The sequence below is a fragment of the Osmerus eperlanus genome, chromosome 4 (genome assembly GCF_963692335.1).
Source record: "Osmerus eperlanus chromosome 4, fOsmEpe2.1, whole genome shotgun sequence".
NCBI classification, from domain to species: Eukaryota; Metazoa; Chordata; class Actinopteri; order Osmeriformes; family Osmeridae; genus Osmerus; species Osmerus eperlanus.
In genome coordinates, this window is record NC_085021.1 from 7,694,508 (window position 1) to 7,715,637 (window position 21,130).

Here is a 21,130-nt window from a genome sequence, read left to right on the forward strand (position 1 = left end):
ACGTGGTAAAGATGGTGGAGGGCGGCCTCGACTACAGATAAACTAGTAATTCTGAAGTGGAGGTACTGCTGCAAGAAGTTAGCGACAAACGACACATCATATTTAGTAGCGTCAGTGGTGGATACAAAGCAGTGAATAAAACCGATGCATGGAATGCAATTACTCATGCAGTGAACGCTGTACCTGGAGAAGGGCGCAGAACTGATGAAGTGAAAAACAAATGGTTTAACTTTAATCTGAATTCTAAAGCAAAAAAACATGTTTCAAAACATAGCCTAGAAGACAGTTGAAATATCCATGAGGACTGTTCTTGGTAGCCTAAAGCGTCCCAACAGGTAGGCCTACTCGTCACTCTGCAAATAAATGGGTATGGTCAAGGAAGATGCGTTCCCTTCTCAGGGAACGATCTGCAAAATTTTGCAGCAGCAATAAATACGCCATTGTGTGGTGTAGTCCTAGTGTGCGGAATAAGCCTACTTTGTGCCTATAAATACCGTGATATGTCACTTATTATTGGATGGCAAGGTTCCCTGTTAACATAGTTGATGTGAATTGAAGGCAAAGCAAGGCTAGTTTATTTATATAGGCCTAGCACAATTCATACACAATGGCAATTCAAAGTGCTTTACAAATGAGCAGAAGTGTAAGTGTAGTGTGTATTTATTCAAACAAACATACAAAAATATGTGTAAAATAATGAAAATTATTAGTTGTAAAATTATAAAGGAGAGAAATATTCCATTTTAAATTAGAATGGACGAAAACGGTATAACTACTTATTTTGTGCAAACATGTAAGCTCAGTGTGTAAGAGTGCTCTTGGGTGTGCGTAAATTCTGTTCTTACCTAAGAACAAATCCCAAATAAGAAAACATTGGTGAATGCCAGAATCTTCGTGAAAACTGCGTAAGTGGGGTTTAAGAACAAATTTGTTCTCAAGAACATTTGGTGAATGAGGCCCAGAATGTTCTAACCAAATATATCAGAGAGAGAGAGAGAGAGAGAGAGAGAGAGAGAGGGGGGGGGGGTTAGAGAGACAGAGGCGATCTGATGGGGGGCCCAAGTCCACCCATCTGGGACTGGGGAAAACAGACTTGACGAATGCAATGCGTGGGAGCAATAATGACAACCACTGTATTGTTGTTACCATTGTATAGGACCTGTGGAACATGACATCATCAATAATGATGTAAATGTGGATCCCAGCGTGTGTAGTCCATCAGGGAGGCTGAGAGAGCTGACCTTGTCCCCCCTCAGCGTGGGGGAGAAACAACTGATATAGACTGTGAATGAAAAAAGAGATACCTCTTGACCTTAAATGAATGAGGCTGAGAAAATGAGCTCATGATCCCTCAACCGGATGATAACATGAATACAGAAGGGTGAGAAAAATCTGAATGTGTAAAAAATAAAATAAAAAATATTGGTTTATTGTCTACATAGGTATGGGAGGCCCCCCATGGCCCCATACTCATATAAAAATGTAACACACATACAAGATAATAACTAACCCTAATATCTAAACTAACATCTAACCCTTTTAAAAAGCTGTTATCTCGTGGGTGGTACTGTTATAATAACCTTCAAAAGACTGTTGTTTTACAAAAAGATGAAAAAAGTATATAATAATAAAAGTTATTATTAAAAGTCATTCTGAAATGTACTCCACAAACCACCCTGCAAAGCCTTTAGCTTTAAGTTCGACTTTTACCAGTATCTTGTCTGAACAGGTTTGGGTTTTGCATAATTACAGTGTTTGGGTATTTGGCATTTAAATTGGCTTGGATCTACTTTGTGTGGGTGTGTGTTCATTGTGTGTTCTGAGAAAGAAGGCTTCTCATCTCAACCTGCTGGCTGTGTCAGTAGGAGGGGAGTGGAGAGGGGGAGTGTCCTGTGCAGGCCCAGGGCTGCTGGCAGCACCGGGGCATGCTAGCTGGACTATATATATAACTGTGCAACTCTCTTCACTCTGCCTTTCTCAGTAACTCCTTGGGAATCTGCTGCCTGCTCTCCTCCTCCAGTCACCACACGCTCAGCCTCAGTCTCCAGCCCCAGGAACACCCCGGATCTCCTGTCTTCCCAACTCACAGGACTAGCACCATGGCCCAGCAACAGATCAGGTAGGTCCCCTGTTTGTGGTCATTTCAGCAGGCATCGCTCTATCGGTCAAAGTAAGAAAATGTTCATCACTGTGTGGAAATCTATTGGATAAAGACACTGAATTTATGTGAATTGAATTTCAATCAGAAAACAACTTTTGAGACACAAGTGGTTAATAAACACACGTGTGGCTACATTTGTCTGGGGGGTTCTATACAGTGAAGGCTCTTGCTAATTATTTTGGAATGTAGGGGCATGTCACTTAGGCTGCAGGCACAAAACATGCATTTATATCCATGCACACATAAACACTCACCTTCCAACACAGTGTCCAGTAGTCTATGTCTACATTTTAACGTAGACAGGATCAGTCTATAGCCAGATAACCTGTGTAGCTGGGACAGAGCTCTTTAGAGGCTGCCTTTCCAAAACACACATGACTGTTAGGAAACAGGAGTGTGGCTGTTGGAGCAACCCCTGCATGACCACATAGATGCCCTGGGTGAATGTAAGAAACAGAACACCTCCAACTCCAGCTTGAGCTCAATGGAATTAAGGATGATTTGGTTGGCAGCACTGCAAATGTCTGTGTGGACAAAAACATGACATTCAAATCTAGGTATACGTGCGGAAGATGCTAGAGCAGATTTGAAATGATCTATTCTAATATCATCTTTCAATAAAGAGATATTATGAGAGTTTAGTATGGAGAGATGATAGCTTTTGTCCCATTGGTGGGTGACCCAACTGGGTGACCCACATTGACCAATCAAAATATTTCTGATTTACATTTTCCCAGCATGCCTCTTTCCTTTGTCCAAAAATGTGAAAGCAAGGCAAAACATGGTATACTAGCCACTGAATTATGGTAATAGATGTAGTTATTTGCTTTATGGTTGTAAATAAAAGCCGGGATACAAATTGTTTTCACACACCATGACATGTAATTTCCTAATCTTGCTGTATGTACATAGCTGAGTTAATCAGATACCTATTTTCAGTGGGCGGAAGCTCATTGTAGAGGTCACGTGCAGAGTGCTGATCACTCCAACCAATTGCCTTGGGGAAGGTCTGAGATAAGAGCCAATTACTGTCCTAGCAGGATGTCACCTGACATGGGTGAGTGAGTGCACAGAAACTGGGCTGTTGTGAGCTAAATCATAGGAGAAACTAGTTGCTACCGAATACGTGCAACTGGTGGATATGAACTCACGAGCTTGGAAACACTCACGGCTGGCGAATGAGTGCAATGTATGAGTTGGAGCACAGCTCCAGAACCCAATTCAGACTACTCTCCCCCCACTTTTCAAGTTTTACTTTCTAAAATACAGTGTCGGGACCAGTCTAAAAATAAACAGACCACAGGCTATTGCCGTAAAAACGTCATTATGCCGACTTTGTTTACACGAGACAGATACATTGGTTCTGGATGACGCAAGTGCAATTTAAGCATTTCTGGATGAGACATGCGCTATTTAAATCCGAATATAATGTCACCAAGACCGAGATAGAAGTGATGGTGATGGAATGAGCGAGTTCAATATTGTTCACTATTGTTGCGATTATACATTGTTATGATTCATTATTTAATTTTACCCGGAGGGGTTTTGGGTCTGTGAATGGGATAAGTTGGACATGGCTTGAGTAACGTGTATCCATTAAAAGCTGAGTTTATTACATTCTTGGTATTTTAAATATAGTTTTTATAAAATCTGAAAATATTTTTCTTGTCATTAAACCCATTGTCTTAAGAAATACTATTACATTTGAGTCACTGTGAGCAGTTTATCTCATAACTCAACTAAACCTTTGAACACAAATATACAATTTGGCATTCTACAGATAGAAAAACACAACCAAATAGTGATATTTATATATTTAGATATACTCTCTGATGTCTCTCAAAGGTAAAGCCCGATGAATGTCAATGACACTATCTACCGACATATTTAAACAAAGTCAAAAGGTAATTTTAGGAAGCCATGTACTTGGGTTCATGTTTTATATAATTTCATAGGTTTGAATATGATTTTGTGTCATTATGACCCCAGGACAGTAGGAGGGTTAAGCAGCCAGATAACCTGTGTAGCTGGGACAGAGCTCTTTAGAGGCTGCCTTTCCAAAACACACATGACTGTTAGGAAACAGGAGTGTGGCTGTTGGAGCAACCCCTGCATGACCACATAGATGCCCTGGGTGAATGTAAGAAACAGAACACCTCCAACTCCAGCTTGAGCTCAATGGAATTAAGGATGATTTGGTTGGCAGCACTGCAAATGTCTGTGTGGACAAAAACATGACATTCAAATCTAGGTATACGTGCGGAAGATGCTAGAGCAGATTTGAAATGATCTATTCTAATATCATCTTTCAATAAAGAGATATTATGAGAGTTTAGTATGGAGAGATGATAGCTTTTGTCCCATTGGTGGGTGACCCAACTGGGTGACCCACATTGACCAATCAAAATATTTCTGATTTACATTTTCCCAGCATGCCTCTTTCCTTTGTCCAAAAATGTGAAAGCAAGGCAAAACATGGTATACTAGCCACTGAATTATGGTAATAGATGTAGTTATTTGCTTTATGGTTGTAAATAAAAGCCGGGATACAAATTGTTTTCACACACCATGACATGTAATTTCCTAATCTTGCTGTATGTACATAGCTGAGTTAATCAGATACCTATTTTCAGTGGGCGGAAGCTCATTGTAGAGGTCACGTGCAGAGTGCTGATCACTCCAACCAATTACCTTGGGGAAGGTCTGAGATAAGAGCCAATTACTGTCCTAGCAGGATGTCACCTGACATGGGTGAGTGAGTGCACAGAAACTGGGCTGTTGTGAGCTAAATCATAGGAGAAACTAGTTGCTACCGAATACGTGCAACTGGTGGATATGAACTCACGAGCTTGGAAACACTCACGGCTGGCGAATGAGTGCAATGTATGAGTTGGAGCACAGCTCCAGAACCCAATTCAGACTACTCTCCCCCCACTTTTCAAGTTTTACTTTCTAAAATACAGTGTCGGGACCAGTCTAAAAATAAACAGACCACAGGCTATTGCCGTAAAAACGTCATTATGCCGACTTTGTTTACACGAGACAGATACATTGGTTCTGGATGACGCAAGTGCAATTTAAGCATTTCTGGATGAGACATGCGCTATTTAAATCCGAATATAATGTCACCAAGACCGAGATAGAAGTGATGGTGATGGAATGAGCGAGTTCAATATTGTTCACTATTGTTGCGATTATACATTTTTATGATTCATTATTTAATTTTACCCGGAGGGGTTTTGGGTCTGTGAATGGGATAAGTTGGACATGGCTTGAGTAACGTGTATCCATTAAAAGCTGAGTTTATTACATTCTTGGTATTTTAAATATAGTTTTTATAAAATCTGAAAATATTTTTCTTGTCATTAAACCCATTGTCTTAAGAAATACTATTACATTTGAGTCACTGTGAGCAGTTTATCTCATAACTCAACTAAACCTTTGAACACAAATATACAATTTGGCATTCTACAGATAGAAAAACACAACCAAATAGTCATATTTATATATTTAGATATACTCTCTGATGTCTCTCAAAGGTAAAGCCCGATGAATGTCAATGACACTATCTACCGACATATTTAAACAAAGTCAAAAGGTAATTTTAGGAAGCCATGTACTTGGGTTCATGTTTTATATAATTTCATAGGTTTGAATGATTTTGTGTCATTATGACCCCAGGACAGTAGGAGGGTTAAGCAGCCAGATAACCTGTGTAGCTGGGACAGAGCTCTTTAGAGGCTGCCTTTCCAAAACACACATGACTGTTAGGAAACAGGAGTGTGGCTGTTGGAGCAACCCCTGCATGACCACATAGATGCCCTGGGTGAATGTAAGAAACAGAACACCTCCAACTCCAGCTTGAGCTCAATGGAATTAAGGATGATTTGGTTGGCAGCACTGCAAATGTCTGTGTGGACAAAAACATGACATTCAAATCTAGGTATACGTGCGGAAGATGCTAGAGCAGATTTGAAATGATCTATTCTAATATCATCTTTCAATACAGAGATATTATGAGAGTTTAGTATGGAGAGATGATAGCTTTTGTCCCATTGGTGGGTGACCCAACTGGGTGACCCACATTGACCAATCAAAATATTTCTGATTTACATTTTCCCAGCATGCCTCTTTCCTTTGTCCAAAAATGTGAAAGCAAGGCAAAACATGGTATACTAGCCACTGAATTATGGTAATAGATGTAGTTATTTGCTTTATGCTTGTAAATAACAGCCTGGATACAAATTGTTTTCACACACCATGACATGTAATTTCCAAATCTTGCTGTATGTATATAGCTGAGTTAATCAGATACCTATTTTCAGTGGGCGGAAGCTCATTGTAGAGGTCACGTGCAGAGTGCTGATCACTCCAATAAATAACCTCGGGGAAGGTCTGAGATAAGAGCCAATTAATGTCCTAGCAGGATGTCACCTGACGTGAGTGAGTGCACAGAAACTGGGCTGCTGTGAGTTAAATCATAGGAGAAACCAGTTGCTACCAAATACGTGCAACTGGTGGATATGAACTCACGAGCTTGGAAACACTCACGGCTGGCGAATGAGTGCAATGTATGAGTTGGAGCACAGCTCCAGAACCCAATTCAGACTACTCTCCCCCCACTCTTCAAGTTTTACTTTATCAATCCACGTCCATCGAGGATGCATCCGATGGTGACTTGGTCAGCGAGAACGCATCTGATTTTCCCAGAAGTCATTGTAAGAACACACGCATCTCAAATCGTTCTCCGTTCTCACAAGACAGCCACAGTGTCCAGAACAAGAGTCTAAAAATAAACAGATCACAATCTATTGCCGTAAAAACAACCCCTCCCTCATTATGCTGACTTTGTTTACAGCTTCTGGACAAATCGCTTCTGGACGACGCAAGCGCAGTTTAAGCTTTTCTGGATGGGACATGCGCAATTTAAACCCGAATATAATCGGAACAAGGCCGAGATAGAAGAGGTGATGGAATGAACGAGTTCACTATTGTTGCTTTTATAAATGTTCATTATTATGATTCATTATTTAATTTGACCTGGAGGGGTTTTGGGTCTGTGAATGGGATAAGTTGGACATGGCTTGAGTAACGTGTATCCATTAGAAGCTGAGTTTATTACATTCTTGGTATGTTAAATATATAGTTTTTACAAAATATGAAAATATTTTTCTTGTCATTAAACCCTCTTATTGTCTTAAGAAATACTATTACCTTTGGGTCACTGTGACTTGGGGCCAGTTTATCTCATAACTCAACTAAACCTTTGAACACAAATATACAATTTGGCATTCTACAGATATATGTGTAGAAAAACACAACCAAGTAGTCCTATTTAGATATGTAGATATACTCTCTAGTGTCCTTCAAAGGTAAAGCCAGACGAATGTCAATGACACTATCTACCGACGGTGACCCACCTGGGTGACCCACCTGTTATTGAACATATGCAACAAGATAACTGTTCTGTCCTGTTTTGGAAAAGGTTTAGTGGTGTGACTCCAGGTGTTGCTGATTGGTCAGCCCCACGCTTGTGACCCCCGATATAACTGTGACAGTTATATAAGTCCATGTGAACGTGTCCACACATCTACACCGCAAACCTCCGTTTTAATATTCTATTCAGATAGTGCTAATCAGGAGATAACATTATTAGAGGTCTGTTTTGTGAATTGTGTAATAAATATATATATTTATTATTAATAATTTTGTTGTGTCTTGTGTTTAGTTCATACGAGACAGGCATCTTTAGTAATTCATTAAAAGTCAGAATATAATGAAGCTTACTAGATACTTAATATACAGTATACTAGACAGATACATACTTACATACATGGAGAGGTTAGAGTTACGGTCAGAATACAGTTGGTCAAAGATTAGGGGGGAGGGTTGTAAAGTTGATCAGAGATTCATGGTTGTGTCTTTGTTTTGAGGTCATGTCCCCAGCCCTGCTGCTTTCACAGCACACAGGCTGGGTGCCCCCCGTGTGCGTTCAGTTGTTGTCAGTAACCGTGGCAACCATGCTCTACATAACCCTGGATCTGAGGGCACATGGCCACTCTGGCGATAAGGCCCAGAGGGGAATACTGGGAAAATTAGTGGATCAGATAACGCATGGCCTCTCCTCTCAGGTGGGTCAGAAACATGTGAGCCACAGCCCAGCATCAGCACTCATGGCTCGGTGCATTGTCCAACACACATGCCCTGAGAGGCCCTATCTGTGTAACACGCAACCCACACACTTACCTGATCCCATTCATACTGACACAAACTTGCACTATTTGACTGTCTGTCTGTGCGTGTGAGCGTGGGTGTGTCCAGAACCTCTCGGTCAGAGCACGTTGAAGGGGTGCATGTGATTTTTTTAGGGCAGTGGGAGGCAGGAGATCCTTCGTGTTTGCCATGGCAGATAAGAGATCCAGAAGGGATCAGTGTGGATTAAGTCCCTCCATAAAAAGAGCAATGGGCGCTTCTGGGTCCACGGAGACCTCTTTATCCTCCAGAGAACTGCACAGGAGAGCAAAGTCCTCCACCATCCCTGAGAAGAACAGACGTCCAAGCCAAGGGAAGAGAAGACAAGGGTGTTTGGAAGTCGGAGCAGAGTGTCAGTGAATGGTGTGTCTGTGTGTGGAGACAGCATGTTGGGTGTGTTCACCTGTGGGCTGCTGGGTGTGTTGATGGGGGCCATGGGAGTGGTGTGTGACTGCATGCTGGAGAATTACACCCTGCTCATCGAGAAACATGGATGCGATCAGTGTATGGCGGTCAACACCACTATCTGCAGCGGCTTCTGTCACTCCCAGGTAAGAGTTTGTCCACGCTGTACACATGCAATCGATGCACCAAGGTTTAAAGTATACGCCAGTTTTATTCTAATTCCGAAAAATACTTGAACTATTGGAATTTCTATACTAGTAAATTAGCAAGAGATTTAAAAGGGGTCCTTTGGGATACATTAAACTAACTATTTTGACTTGATTTGAAATGAAAAATACCTCAGTCCTACCACCCACATACATGCAAACAAGTACAGACAAAAGAAAAAGAAAGGTTAGAACACTGATTTGTAATTAGCTTCAAGACCTAATGAACTCTTGTATATTGTTTATCTTTTTTATATCACTGAACCGCTTGTCTCTATTCCAGGATACCAACGTTAAGGGGCGGGTGGGTAAGAGCTACCTGATCCAGCAGGGTTGCATGCCCCACACTCTGGCCTATCTGGCAGCCCATGTGCCAGGCTGCCAACAGAACATCAGCTCCCTGCTCTACTACCCCGAGTCCCGAAGCTGCCATTGTGCCCGCTGCGATGGACACACACACCACTGTGTCCACAGGCGCCAGGCCCACCCTATCCCCAGCTCCTGCCCCTTCAGGCAGCCCGCGAGGAGGAACAGAACGCGTGCAGGCAAGAGGAGCCGTCCCTCCAAGAACTGAGGGCAGATTTTGGAAGCATTCTACCTCTTACTTACTGCAAGGATACATGGCTTGGGTTTACCCATACTGAGCTAAGCTGTACTGTGTTGTAAACCTTTTGCTGGTAAAATAGGTATTTGGGTTGTAGTATTGTATATTTATGAAACAGTCTGTGTTGAGCCTTTATTTGTACGTTTTGAAGTGTTCAGTTCTGATAAATTGGAGCTTGATACACTGGCATGTTTTTCATTACAATAATAATAATAACAGGCATTTGACCTGAACAGTGAAGCTTTAGATGCATTACAGTCCGAAGTAGGTCGTATTGGTGAACCTACAGGGCTAGTGTATAAATGCCATTTTGTAATACCTTGATTTTAAGACTGTTTAACTGTTATCTGTTTTAATTTATATCAAGCTCTTTGGTAAAGAAACTTTTATGATATAGGTAACTCTTACATGCTTTAATGCATTCACATTGGCAATATTGTTTTGTCATGTTGTGGTCAGCTAACAAGCATTTATTCAATATCAGTTGTGTTGAAAATATCAGTTCATTAAAATAAAGATTATTCTGCTGCACATTAAGTTTAGTTAAATTAATTGAGGATTAATCCTATTAATTAATAGGATTATTTAAATGAGTACATGATGACCTTTATTAATGCAGATGCATGAATATAGGACTGTGACCTTCCACAGGGCTGTTGCATGCAGATGGTAAAAGACCATCTGGGTACTTTGCCCTTGTGTCATGTCCCCGCCCCTGCAAACTTAGTTACAATACCATACACAAGATAATAAATTACTAGATCAATTGTAATGAATACATAACACTCAAAATGTTTAGGTTCAGGAAAAGAATGGAGACAAGTGAATCCCAACTGAACTGCAGGTATAAGTGTGTCCTTACGTAAGCAAAATATCTAAATTCAGCAATGAACTTGTGATCTACTATTACACTATTTGTGTTTGAGCATGATCAACACTTACAAAATGTCTATGCTCACCACCCTCTGGCTTTTCATTAGCCTCGTCCTTCCCCCGGTGCCGTCTGAGGTGAAGACACTAACCACCAGTGTTCCTCAGAAGATTTTTCCCTACCAGAGTAAGCTTTGTAAGTTAGAAGGCCAGGTACAGGTGTTCCAGACCCCTGAGCCTGGCAAAGTCCTGAGCCTGTCTTCCAACACGGTATGTCAATCATAACAATAGTCATAACTATATATATATATATATATATATAGCAATAGTGGGGCAATGTTTTATTCCTGTGTTTCTGCTATTAGATTTCTGTGTATTTTTGTGATTTTTTGTCACAGGGACAGTTCATTGAAGACTCTGATTCCGGAAATCCTGAGGTGCGTCTAAGGGCCTGCAGCCCCTATGATTCCTATACTGACTGTCTCCTGGGGAGAGATCCTCGCTATGCCTGGGACACAAGAACCTGGAGCTGCACTCCTGTGCCCCCTGGTCTCCAGCATGTAAGCTTCTGGACATTCAGGGTCATCAGACTCTGGACTTGATGTCCAGGGGTTCAATTTCTCAATCAGTTTATCTTTCTGCCAATGGGAAATCAAATGACTATCAAATTTAAGTAACATGGTTTTGTTACCCTCAAATGTCATCGATATGCCACCCTTTTCCATTTCAGGAACATGATTCAAAGTCCACAGTGGTGATACCCCTTTGTGTCCTGTAAGGTAAATCTTTCAATAAATGAATTCACATTGGGCCTCATTCGCCAATATCTTCCTAAGTTATTTCTTACATTTGTTCTTAAGAAAGTTCCCTAAGAAAAGTTTAAGTGTGATTCATGAAGTGTTCCTATACAGCAGAATTGTTCGCAGGTGTGGTCTTAGAATGATGAATCCCAATATGTCGTAAGTTGAAAGCTCGTGCCCCATTGCTCCTATTTAGCATAGGTAAACGCCCGGTTAATTCCCATAAAAGGGTATGAGATGGCAGGGCCGTGTGCAGGAGCACCGGCAGGAATTTGGGGCCCCATAAAAAAAAAAAAAAAAAAAAGTTTATAATTTATATTCGTATTTTTTTGGGCCCCTGAATTGTCCTAACTTTCCCCCCTATACGGCGCCCCTGGCCGTGTGCACACTCAGAGAAATGTCGAAAACACGTGGTAAAGATGGTGGAGGGCGGCCTCGACTACAGATAAACTAGTAATTCTGAAGTGGAGGTACTGCTGCAAGAAGTTAGCGACAAACGACACATCATATTTAGTAGCGTCAGTGGTGGATACAAAGCAGTGAATAAAACCGATGCATGGAATGCAATTACTCATGCAGTGAACGCTGTACCTGGAGAAGGGCGCAGAACTGATGAAGTGAAAAACAAATGGTTTAACTTTAATCTGAATTCTAAAGCAAAAAAACATGTTTCAAAACATAGCCTAGAAGACAGTTGAAATATCCATGAGGACTGTTCTTGGTAGCCTAAAGCGTCCCAACAGGTAGGCCTACTCGTCACTCTGCAAATAAATGGGTATGGTCAAGGAAGATGCGTTCCCTTCTCAGGGAACGATCTGCAAAATTTTGCAGCAGCAATAAATACGCCATTGTGTGGTGTAGTCCTAGTGTGCGGAATAAGCCTACTTTGTGCCTATAAATACCGTGATATGTCACTTATTATTGGATGGCAAGGTTCCCTGTTAACATAGTTGATGTGAATTGAAGGCAAAGCAAGGCTAGTTTATTTATATAGGCCTAGCACAATTCATACACAATGGCAATTCAAAGTGCTTTACAAATGAGCAGAAGTGTAAGTGTAGTGTGTATTTATTCAAACAAACATACAAAAATATGTGTAAAATAATGAAAATTATTAGTTGTAAAATTATAAAGGAGAGAAATATTCCATTTTAAATTAGAATGGACGAAAACGGTATAACTACTTATTTTGTGCAAACATGTAAGCTCAGTGTGTAAGAGTGCTCTTGGGTGTGCGTAAATTCTGTTCTTACCTAAGAACAAATCCCAAATAAGAAAACATTGGTGAATGCCAGAATCTTCGTGAAAACTGCGTAAGTGGGGTTTAAGAACAAATTTGTTCTCAAGAACATTTGGTGAATGAGGCCCAGAATGTTCTAACCAAATATATCAGAGAGAGAGAGAGAGAGAGAGAGAGAGAGAGAGAGAGAGAGAGGGGGGGGGTTAGAGAGACAGAGGCGATCTGATGGGGGGCCCAAGTCCACCCATCTGGGACTGGGGAAAACAGACTTGACGAATGCAATGCGTGGGAGCAATAATGACAACCACTGTATTGTTGTTACCATTGTATAGGACCTGTGGAACATGACATCATCAATAATGATGTAAATGTGGATCCCAGCGTGTGTAGTCCATCAGGGAGGCTGAGAGAGCTGACCTTGTCCCCCCTCAGCATGGGGGAGAAACAACTGATATAGACTGAATGAAAAAAGAGATACCTCTTGACCTTAAATGAATGAGGCTGAGAAAATGAGCTCATGATCCCTCAACCGGATGATAACATGAATACAGAAGGGTGAGAAAAATCTGAATGTGTAAAAAATAAAATAAAAAATATTGGTTTATTGTCTACATAGGTATGGGAGGCCCCCCATGGCCCCATACTCATATAAAAATGTAACACACATACAAGATAATAACTAACCCTAATATCTAAACTAACATCTAACCCTTTTAAAAAGCTGTTAGCTCGTGGGTGGTACTGTTATAATAACCTTCAAAAGACTGTTGTTTTACAAAAAGATGAAAAAAGTATATAATAATAAAAGTTATTATTAAAAGTCATTCTGAAATGTACTCCACAAACCACCCTGCAAAGCCTTTAGCTTTAAGTTCGACTTTTACCAGTATCTTGTCTGAACAGGTTTGGGTTTTGCATAATTACAGTGTTTGGGTATTTGGCATTTAAATTGGCTTGGATCTACTTTGTGTGGGTGTGTGTTCATTGTGTGTTCTGAGAAAGAAGGCTTCTCATCTCAACCTGCTGGCTGTGTCAGTAGGAGGGGAGTGGAGAGGGGGAGTGTCCTGTGCAGGCCCAGGGCTGCTGGCAGCACCGGGGCATGCTAGCTGGACTATATATATAACTGTGCAACTCTCTTCACTCTGCCTTTCTCAGTAACTCCTTGGGAATCTGCTGCCTGCTCTCCTCCTCCAGTCACCACACGCTCAGCCTCAGTCTCCAGCCCCAGGAACACCCCGGATCTCCTGTCTTCCCAACTCACAGGACTAGCACAATGGCCCAGCAACAGATCAGGTAGGTCCCCTGTTTGTGGTCATTTCAGCAGGCATCGCTCTATCGGTCAAAGTAAGAAAATGTTCATCACTGTGTGGAAATCTATTGGATAATGACACTGAATTTATGTGAATTGAATTTCAATCAGAAAACAACTTTTGAGACACAAGTGGTTAATAAACACACGTGTGGCTACATTTGTCTGGGGGGTTCTATACAGTGAAGGCTCTTGCTAATTATTTTGGAATGTAGGGGCATGTCACTTAGGCTGCAGGCACAAAACATGCATTTATATCCATGCACACATAAACACTCACCTTCCAACACAGTGTCCAGTAGTCTATGTCTACATTTTAACGTAGACAGGATCAGTCTAATAGACAAATAAAGAATTAGGATGCTTTTTTTGGACAAAGTGCATGTCAGTCTGTACTTTGTCGTTCGTTTCTTTGCCATTGTTGACAATCATGTTAGTGAGTGTTTCTGCTAGGACAATGGGAATGTTTTGGTATTTGAAAGGAGGGAGTCAGGTGTCTGAGCGGTTAGGGAATTGGGCTAGTAATCGGAGGTTGCCGGTTTGATTCCCCGCCAGGCAAATGACGTTGTGTCCTTGGGCAAGGCACTTCACCCTACATACCTCGGGGGAATGTCTCTGTACTTACTGTAAGACGCTCTGGATAAGAGCGTCTGCTAAATGACTAAATGTAAATGTAAAATGAAATGTGTGTGTGTGTTTGCAGCCTCCCAGCCAAACTGATCAACGGGGGGATAGCAGGCATAGTAGGAGTCACTTGTGTGTTCCCCATCGACCTGGCCAAGACTCGTCTGCAGAACCAACGATGTGGGCAGCTGCTCTATAAGAACATGTGAGACCACACAAGCACACATGACCTCATTACCCTTTAGAAAGAAGGCTTGGGAACAGGTTTTCTGAAAGCTAACGTCTCCTTTTATTCAACACTTTTTCGTCAAAACCTGTTTTGCTGACTGGTATGTATAGCACAAGTCTTTCTCAGTAATAGGAATTTTTCTAGAAACTGTGTGTGTCTCTTCACCTGACCATGATCCAATTTCCATAGGACAACACAACTTTATTTAAATGTTGTTGTATGAAGGGGTCTATCTGTGTTTGTATAGATTATGGCTTTTCTTTTGGTTGCAAGGTTCTTAAGCCGAGTTGGTTTCCCTCAAAATAGGTTGTAATCCTCTCTTCCCTTTCTCAGGATGGACTGTCTCATGAAGACGGTGAGATCAGAGGGCTACTTTGGAATGTACAGAGGTGAGATTCTAAGCTGGGCTCATTTTCTGTGTCCGGATTTCTCTCAGTTTGGAATATCTATTTGACGTCGACCATTACCTGCAACAGTACTGCATAAAGTCCAGTCATGCTAGAACTAAGCTTTAGGCACATTAACAGAAGATAGGTTTGACTTTGTACAGTCAACGGCAAAAATAGACATGTCCCTACAGCTTTTAAAGGAATCAAAGTTGATAAAAAGTTGGCTGATAACGGTATGGTATTTATTGTAGATAATACAGCCTCCAGGGTAACCTGCCTTGACAGGTCTGGTGGGGTATGACTCAGGTGTCAGTAACCCTCCTGCCCCCCTCCCGCCCCCCTCCCCCCATCACCCTGCATTGAATGACTTTGAGATGTGTTGGCTGCGAGTTTGGGGTTGAACAAGGATAGGGTTTGACGTGTTAGACATGTTTGCAAGAGGCCTGTGAGTTGTTCTGTTCTGTGCTTGTGTGGTTTTAAAGAAAAGAACTCTCACGGGTCTCAGTGTCAAATGCTACTCTGTGTGTTGTTTGCATCCCTGTTCTTCATGTTGCAGATTAACTAGAAGCCCATGGCCAGTTGAGGCTAGCCATAATGGCACGGCCCCCACTAAAGGCAAACAATGTATTTTTTCTATATTGCTGTCCTCTGCTGTTCTAAGTCTATGCTTTCTCTCTGAACACATGTTATTACTACATGTTATTACACTCTTCTTTTAAATTCCCCCCCCTTTCCGTAGTCTAGCATTAGTGCTTAATTTATCTCTGCCTGTTCTCTGTCTTCCCTCACTCTGTGAATCATTAACACCGTCAAACAGATTCTCGCGCATGCATTGATGTTTAGCCTAGTTTGTCTAAAGCAGTGGTTCTCAAACTATAGAACATGACCCTCAGGTGTATGGAGTAGTGTAATTCTATAGTAAGAGGATATCATTCTTGAAATTATGTCCTGACAGAAAAATGTTGAGAACCACTGGTCTAAACTGTCCAAGAATATAAAAAGATGAGAAATTAGTATTTTTTCATCAAAGTTTGTCAAAACCTGAAGTCAATACATCTGCAATATTTGTGCTAAGCACCCTCAGTGTAAATATCTGGTTAGACTGACTTTTGGTGTTTTCTAGGAGCTGCAGTGAACCTTACCCTGGTGACCCCAGAGAAGGCCATCAAACTGGCCGCCAACGACTTCTTCCGCCACCAGCTTAGTAAAGACGGGTAAGCAAAATATTCACAATACTTGAATAGACTTGACCGACCGCTGCATGTACAGCTGTGTCTAATGTACCCACTCATATCAATGTGTGTGTTTCAGTGGCAGGCTGACGGTCTCCAAAGAGATGCTGGCGGGATGTGGAGCAGGGATGTGCCAGGTCATCATCACCACCCCCATGGAGATGCTGAAGATCCAGCTGCAAGATGCCGGCAGGCTTGGTGAGGAAGCCGGACGCCATTTTGGCTCCAGACAAACATCAGGGAAAATTCTAGTTTAGTATTATAGTCCCCCTACTGTCGTAGCTACCGATCAGGGATGAGATGCATACTGTGACAGTGATCCCACAGCCCATGGTTTGAAGTGTTGGGTCCAGCTGAACACGCCCCTCCTACCCCCCCTCTCTCTCTACAAACAGTGGCGCAGCAGAGAGTCATGCCCAACATGGTGCCCGTCCTGAAGGTGGGAGGAGCCAACGCCGTTCTGAGACGCTCGTACACGGCCGGCCCCGCCCCCCAGGTGCTGCGAGCGTCGGCCACCCAGATCACCAGGGAGCTGCTGAGAACCAAGGGCATCACAGGCCTGTACCAGGGGCTGGGGGCCACCCTGATGAGGTGAGGAAGGAGGGAGGTGGGGAGGGAGGAGGAGGAGGGGAGGGAAGGGGAGGGGAGGAGGAGGGGAGGAGGGGAGGAGGGAGGAGGAAGGGAAGGGTGGGGGGGAGGAATCCCTTGTAGATCCTCTAAGAGTGCGTGGGTGATGTGAGATCAGAAGATGCCACTTTTGTGATCCCCCGGCAGGAGAAATTTGTGTTTGATAAGACAGCCTGACTCCTCATGCATTCTGTAGTTAACAATGCTGTCAAATCTTTCACCTGGAGATTTACCCTCCTGTAGGTTTTCATTCCAACGCGGGTTGTAACACACATGATTTAGCTTGTAAACCAGCTAATTAGTAGAATGAGGTGTGTGGGGTTACAGGACAACATGCTCAGAAAGAACAGGGTTGTGCAGCTACCAGAGTACTAGCTAGAGTACTTTGTGTCTCTGGGATTTGTGTTTCTGTGGTTTTAGGATGTTGTCCCTTTCTCACTCTCTGTGTGGCTCTCTCTCTCCATTCTGCCTGTCTGTGTGTGTGTCTCTCTCTCTCCATTCTGCCTGTCTCTGTGTGTCTCTCTCTCTCTATTCTGCCTGTCTGTGTGTGTACGTCAGGGACATTCCATTCTCGGTGGTCTATTTCCCGCTCTTCGCCCACCTGAACCAGCTGGGTGAGCGCTCGTCCCAGGACACCAGCGTTCCTTTCTACTGGTCCTTCCTGTCTGGCTGCTTGGCCGGGTCGACTGCCGCCGTGGCGGTCAACCCTTGCGACGGTAAGCAGGGCCGAACTGCAACCAAAACACATATGGCAAAAAAAAAGGAGAGTGTCAACTAGTTTGCGTCCCGACGTTTTGTCGTTGACCCGGCCTTGTTGTGGTTTTCTTGTTTACCTCAGTGATCAAAACCAGGCTCCAGTCGCTGAGCAAGGGAGCCAATGAGGAGACCTACGGCGGAGTGGTAGACTGCATCAGGTACACCCCCCCCCCCCCCCCCCCGGAACACAAATGTTTACTTTGTTCCTTGTCGACAGTGATTGACTCCCTGGTTGTCTGTGTCTCTGCAGTAAGATATTGAAGAAGGAGGGTCCAGGAGCGTTCCTGAAGGGCGCAGGCTGCAGGGCGTTGGTCATCGCCCCTCTGTTCGGAATAGCCCAGGTCATGTACTTTGTAGGCGTGGGGGAGTTTCTGCTAGGATACACGCCTTACAACATCTACTCTGCCTAAGGCGACCACACACCATCATCCTCCCCACCCACCCCCCCCGCCAGCCTTGTAAAAAATGCATTTCTGATAAGGCAGCTACACACCCAAAGCGCAGCCACAAGGTGGAGAAAAGCCAATGGGATCACTAGTGGCAATTTTTTTTTCAAATTGATGTCTCTGTAGAACATCGAACTGGCATATTTGATAAGCTGCAAATGAAACTGCAGTTTTGTGCGGTTCTTAGGGAACAGTAGGGAGAGAAAGAAATATATTATCGTCTGTTTTCTCCTCAGTGCCCCTGGCAACCCTTATGGATTCAGAGTCCCTCAATGAGGGACACTGCCTCCTTACCTCAACCTCAAATACAGACCTACCCGTTTCCAAGACCTTTTACTATCCATCATCTGTAGGGCTGCCCAACTTTGTGTCCCTACTGTCCTGTGGATTAGAATTACAACTCTTATCCAGCACACTTGATTTTTAGTGATTAGTTGGTTGACAAGCTGTATCATGTTTGTTACAATTTGGGTTGGATTGGAAACTGACAGGGTAGTCTTCCAGGAGCAGGGTTAGACAGACTTACTTTACATCGTATCTCTATCTTCGACCCAAAATGTGTTTCATATCCCTCACCCCTAACCCTTCCCTGCAACCCTAGCTTGGGCGACTTACTCAGCCTGTCTCTCGCTTTTAGTAGGTGAGGGGTCACGGACAACTGTCACAATGTAAATCTTGTTAGCAAATAAGCATAGCATTATTTGGGGAATGAACATCAACATACTTGAACATCTTCAATCCTGTTTTAAAGGTTGATGTAATTATCTGGAATGTTATTGTCAATGTACTTTATTGTTTTTATTATGGCCATATCAATCCCTGCTGGTTCCGCCCAAAATGGCTGCCATTTGCAGTCATCCAGTCCCAAACAAAACAGTTTACAACAATGTTGTTTCGAACCACCAATAGCAGCATTGCAGCAGGTAAATGGGAGTAGAGAATAACCGCCACCTCTCATTTGGGAAAGCCTTGCAGGGATTTCAGGGCCGTTTTGAATATAAAACGTGATTTTTTTTACTCTGGTAGTGATTCTCAAACGTCTGAAATGGCTACACTTTCCAACCCCCACCCAACTAAACCTAACAGTGCACTGATTCAAAAACCTACAAAGCCTTGGGAGCCACCATATACACTCTAGGTTTCCCCACGTTGTGGAAGAGATACCTCATGTTTGGCAACACGGGCGGCGGAATGTGATACAGGAGTGATAAAGTTGGACCTCCATGGTCATGCAAGAGGCCCCCATAGTCCTTGAGTTCTCTTCAAACTTGCCAGAGCACCATATGAGCTGTGGATTCCTCCTAAATCCAGACAGAGACTTAAAAGGTTATGTCCCAATTCAGATTTATAAAACGTGTAAATCGGACAATTCGACAAGTAGTCGAGTGCTTCACCAAATATTGTCCCGTCATGAAGGAAGTTGGGTGAGGAAAGAGAAACAGTGTTAACGTTTCAGAACACTGCCGATTGTACCTTTTGGTGTCATTGTTAGGACTTGCCATGCCAGGGGGACCAAGTGTACTGACAATACCGGCATAGCATTTCCCCCACAACAGCCTAAACAGTTCATATTAAACTTGAGTTGACAACTCGTTTTCACTGCTACTTGGTCCACTGATTTGTCTGCAGCGATAAAGACCCTCAAAGTAAATCCTATTAATTGTCCTTATTTATGTTGTGAGAGTGGGTGTATATAAAAGTAATGGTGATAATATTGGTCTCTTTTAAAATTTGTATGTGTAAGTTTACAATATTTTTGGGGGTGTAAAACCCAGTGGCTGATTTTCTTTGGGTCCTGAGACAGTAGAACATGCTATTTTCACCCATGTTCATCAATGTGTTGTTTACATAGGACTGTTGGTGCACTCTGTTACTTATATTTCCATGAGAAGATGATGCCTGGTTTGGCACATCACAGAGCCAGTGTGGCGTCATGGGAAAATTCTTCTTGGCCTCTTCAGACAGAGAAACAAATGATGAATAATTTAATCAGGATGTCAATTTAACATGCAATTTGGGATTTTTATGTAATCCAAAGGAGTACTTTGTGTTTCCCAAATATGCATTAACCCTCGTGCTGCCTTCGGGTCACATGACCCAAAGGTTCATAACGAACCATCGTTGTGTTTACCCAATTTTACCCAATACAAAAACAAATTAAAATAATTTTCTTTTAACCTTTGCAATGTGGGGGGTCTGAGACAGCCTAGCTGCTAAAAGAAAATGCTTCACTTTGTCTTTGTATGCGGTAAATTTGTAGCAATACGACGGTGGGTCACAATGACTGATGGGTCAGAATGACCCGAAGATAACACAAGGGTTAAGAAATACGTACACAAACACAAAATAAAGAAATGTCAAATTGAGCTTTTGTTTTGCATAATTTGTGGTGTGTTCCCTAATAATTATGTTTTGTACACATTACTCAGATACAGTACTATCTGGCACAGTTTGCCTTCCCAAAGTAAGGTCTACATTACTTGACTTATAGAACCTACAACAAAACAAACAAACAAATCTACAACAATATTTAAAATATATGATGAATGACAACTAACGGATAATAATGACTATTGAACCCCCTCCCCCCCTCCCAAAAAATAAGACTCCATATAGTAAAAGCAAATATCTGACTACTGGATAATAACAACTTTTTCTGATGCAAGCTTCTCAAGGAGTTACACTGAGCCCCATGCCATGTGTGTGCTGCGTGCTTGTTGCTACCCGTGAAAGTGCGTGGCATGCAGGATGTGTGTAACTCTAATCCTGCCTTGCAGTGTGCCATGCATAACTGACGTGTTCAGCTGTCTGATGATTTCAACAAGGAAATGTAAAACTTCAAACTACGACTGACCAAAGGTAACACTTTGACCAAGGCCATACAGGTTTCCCCCCATGAGAGCCTTTTAGCCTTTATTTTTTATTTAGAGCTATATTCAAACATTTTCCCTCAAACATGGTCCCCATAGAGGTTCATCAA

At 42.5% G+C, this 21,130-nt stretch overlaps 2 protein-coding genes across 3 annotated transcripts; both read left to right on the plus strand.

The window, feature by feature from the left end:
* Positions 1–1,896: 1,896 nt before the first annotated feature.
* Positions 1,897–18,444, plus strand: LOC134018512 (mitochondrial glutamate carrier 1-like). 2 transcript variants are annotated; one of them, XM_062458490.1, is made up of 9 exons: positions 1,897–2,119; positions 14,551–14,676; positions 15,034–15,089; positions 16,213–16,303; positions 16,401–16,519; positions 16,717–16,912; positions 17,507–17,664; positions 17,787–17,862; positions 17,955–18,444. In XM_062458490.1, exons 1-9 carry the CDS (start codon positions 2,100–2,102, stop codon positions 18,112–18,114), a joined length of 1,002 nt encoding a protein of 333 aa, XP_062314474.1. In that variant the 5' UTR covers positions 1,897–2,099; the 3' UTR covers positions 18,115–18,444. The 2 variants fall into 2 exon arrangements, with proteins under 2 accessions (XP_062314474.1, XP_062314473.1); XM_062458489.1 differs by lacking the exon at positions 1,897–2,119 and adding an exon at positions 13,607–13,831.
* LOC134018513 (thyrotropin subunit beta-like) lies at positions 3,683–10,230 on the plus strand. The gene is made up of 2 exons (XM_062458491.1): positions 3,683–8,964; positions 9,308–10,230. Exons 1-2 carry the CDS (start codon positions 8,800–8,802, stop codon positions 9,596–9,598), a joined length of 456 nt encoding a protein of 151 aa, XP_062314475.1. The 5' UTR covers positions 3,683–8,799; the 3' UTR covers positions 9,599–10,230.
* Positions 18,445–21,130: the final 2,686 nt, after the last annotated feature.

Coding starts and splice junctions, on each gene's coding strand:
- LOC134018512 (XM_062458490.1), top strand. CDS start 2,100: ATGGCCCAGCAACAGATCAG. Junction 16,913..17,506: donor CTGGGGGCCACCCTGATGAG/GTGAGGAAGGAG, acceptor TGTGTACGTCAG/GGACATTCCATTCTCGGTGG. Junction 17,665..17,786: donor GGCGGTCAACCCTTGCGACG/GTAAGCAGGGCC, acceptor TGTTTACCTCAG/TGATCAAAACCAGGCTCCAG.
- LOC134018513 (XM_062458491.1), top strand. CDS start 8,800: ATGTTGGGTGTGTTCACCTGTGGGCTGCTGGGTGTGTTGATGGGGGCC. Junction 8,965..9,307: donor GCGGCTTCTGTCACTCCCAG/GTAAGAGTTTGT, acceptor TCTCTATTCCAG/GATACCAACGTTAAGGGGCG.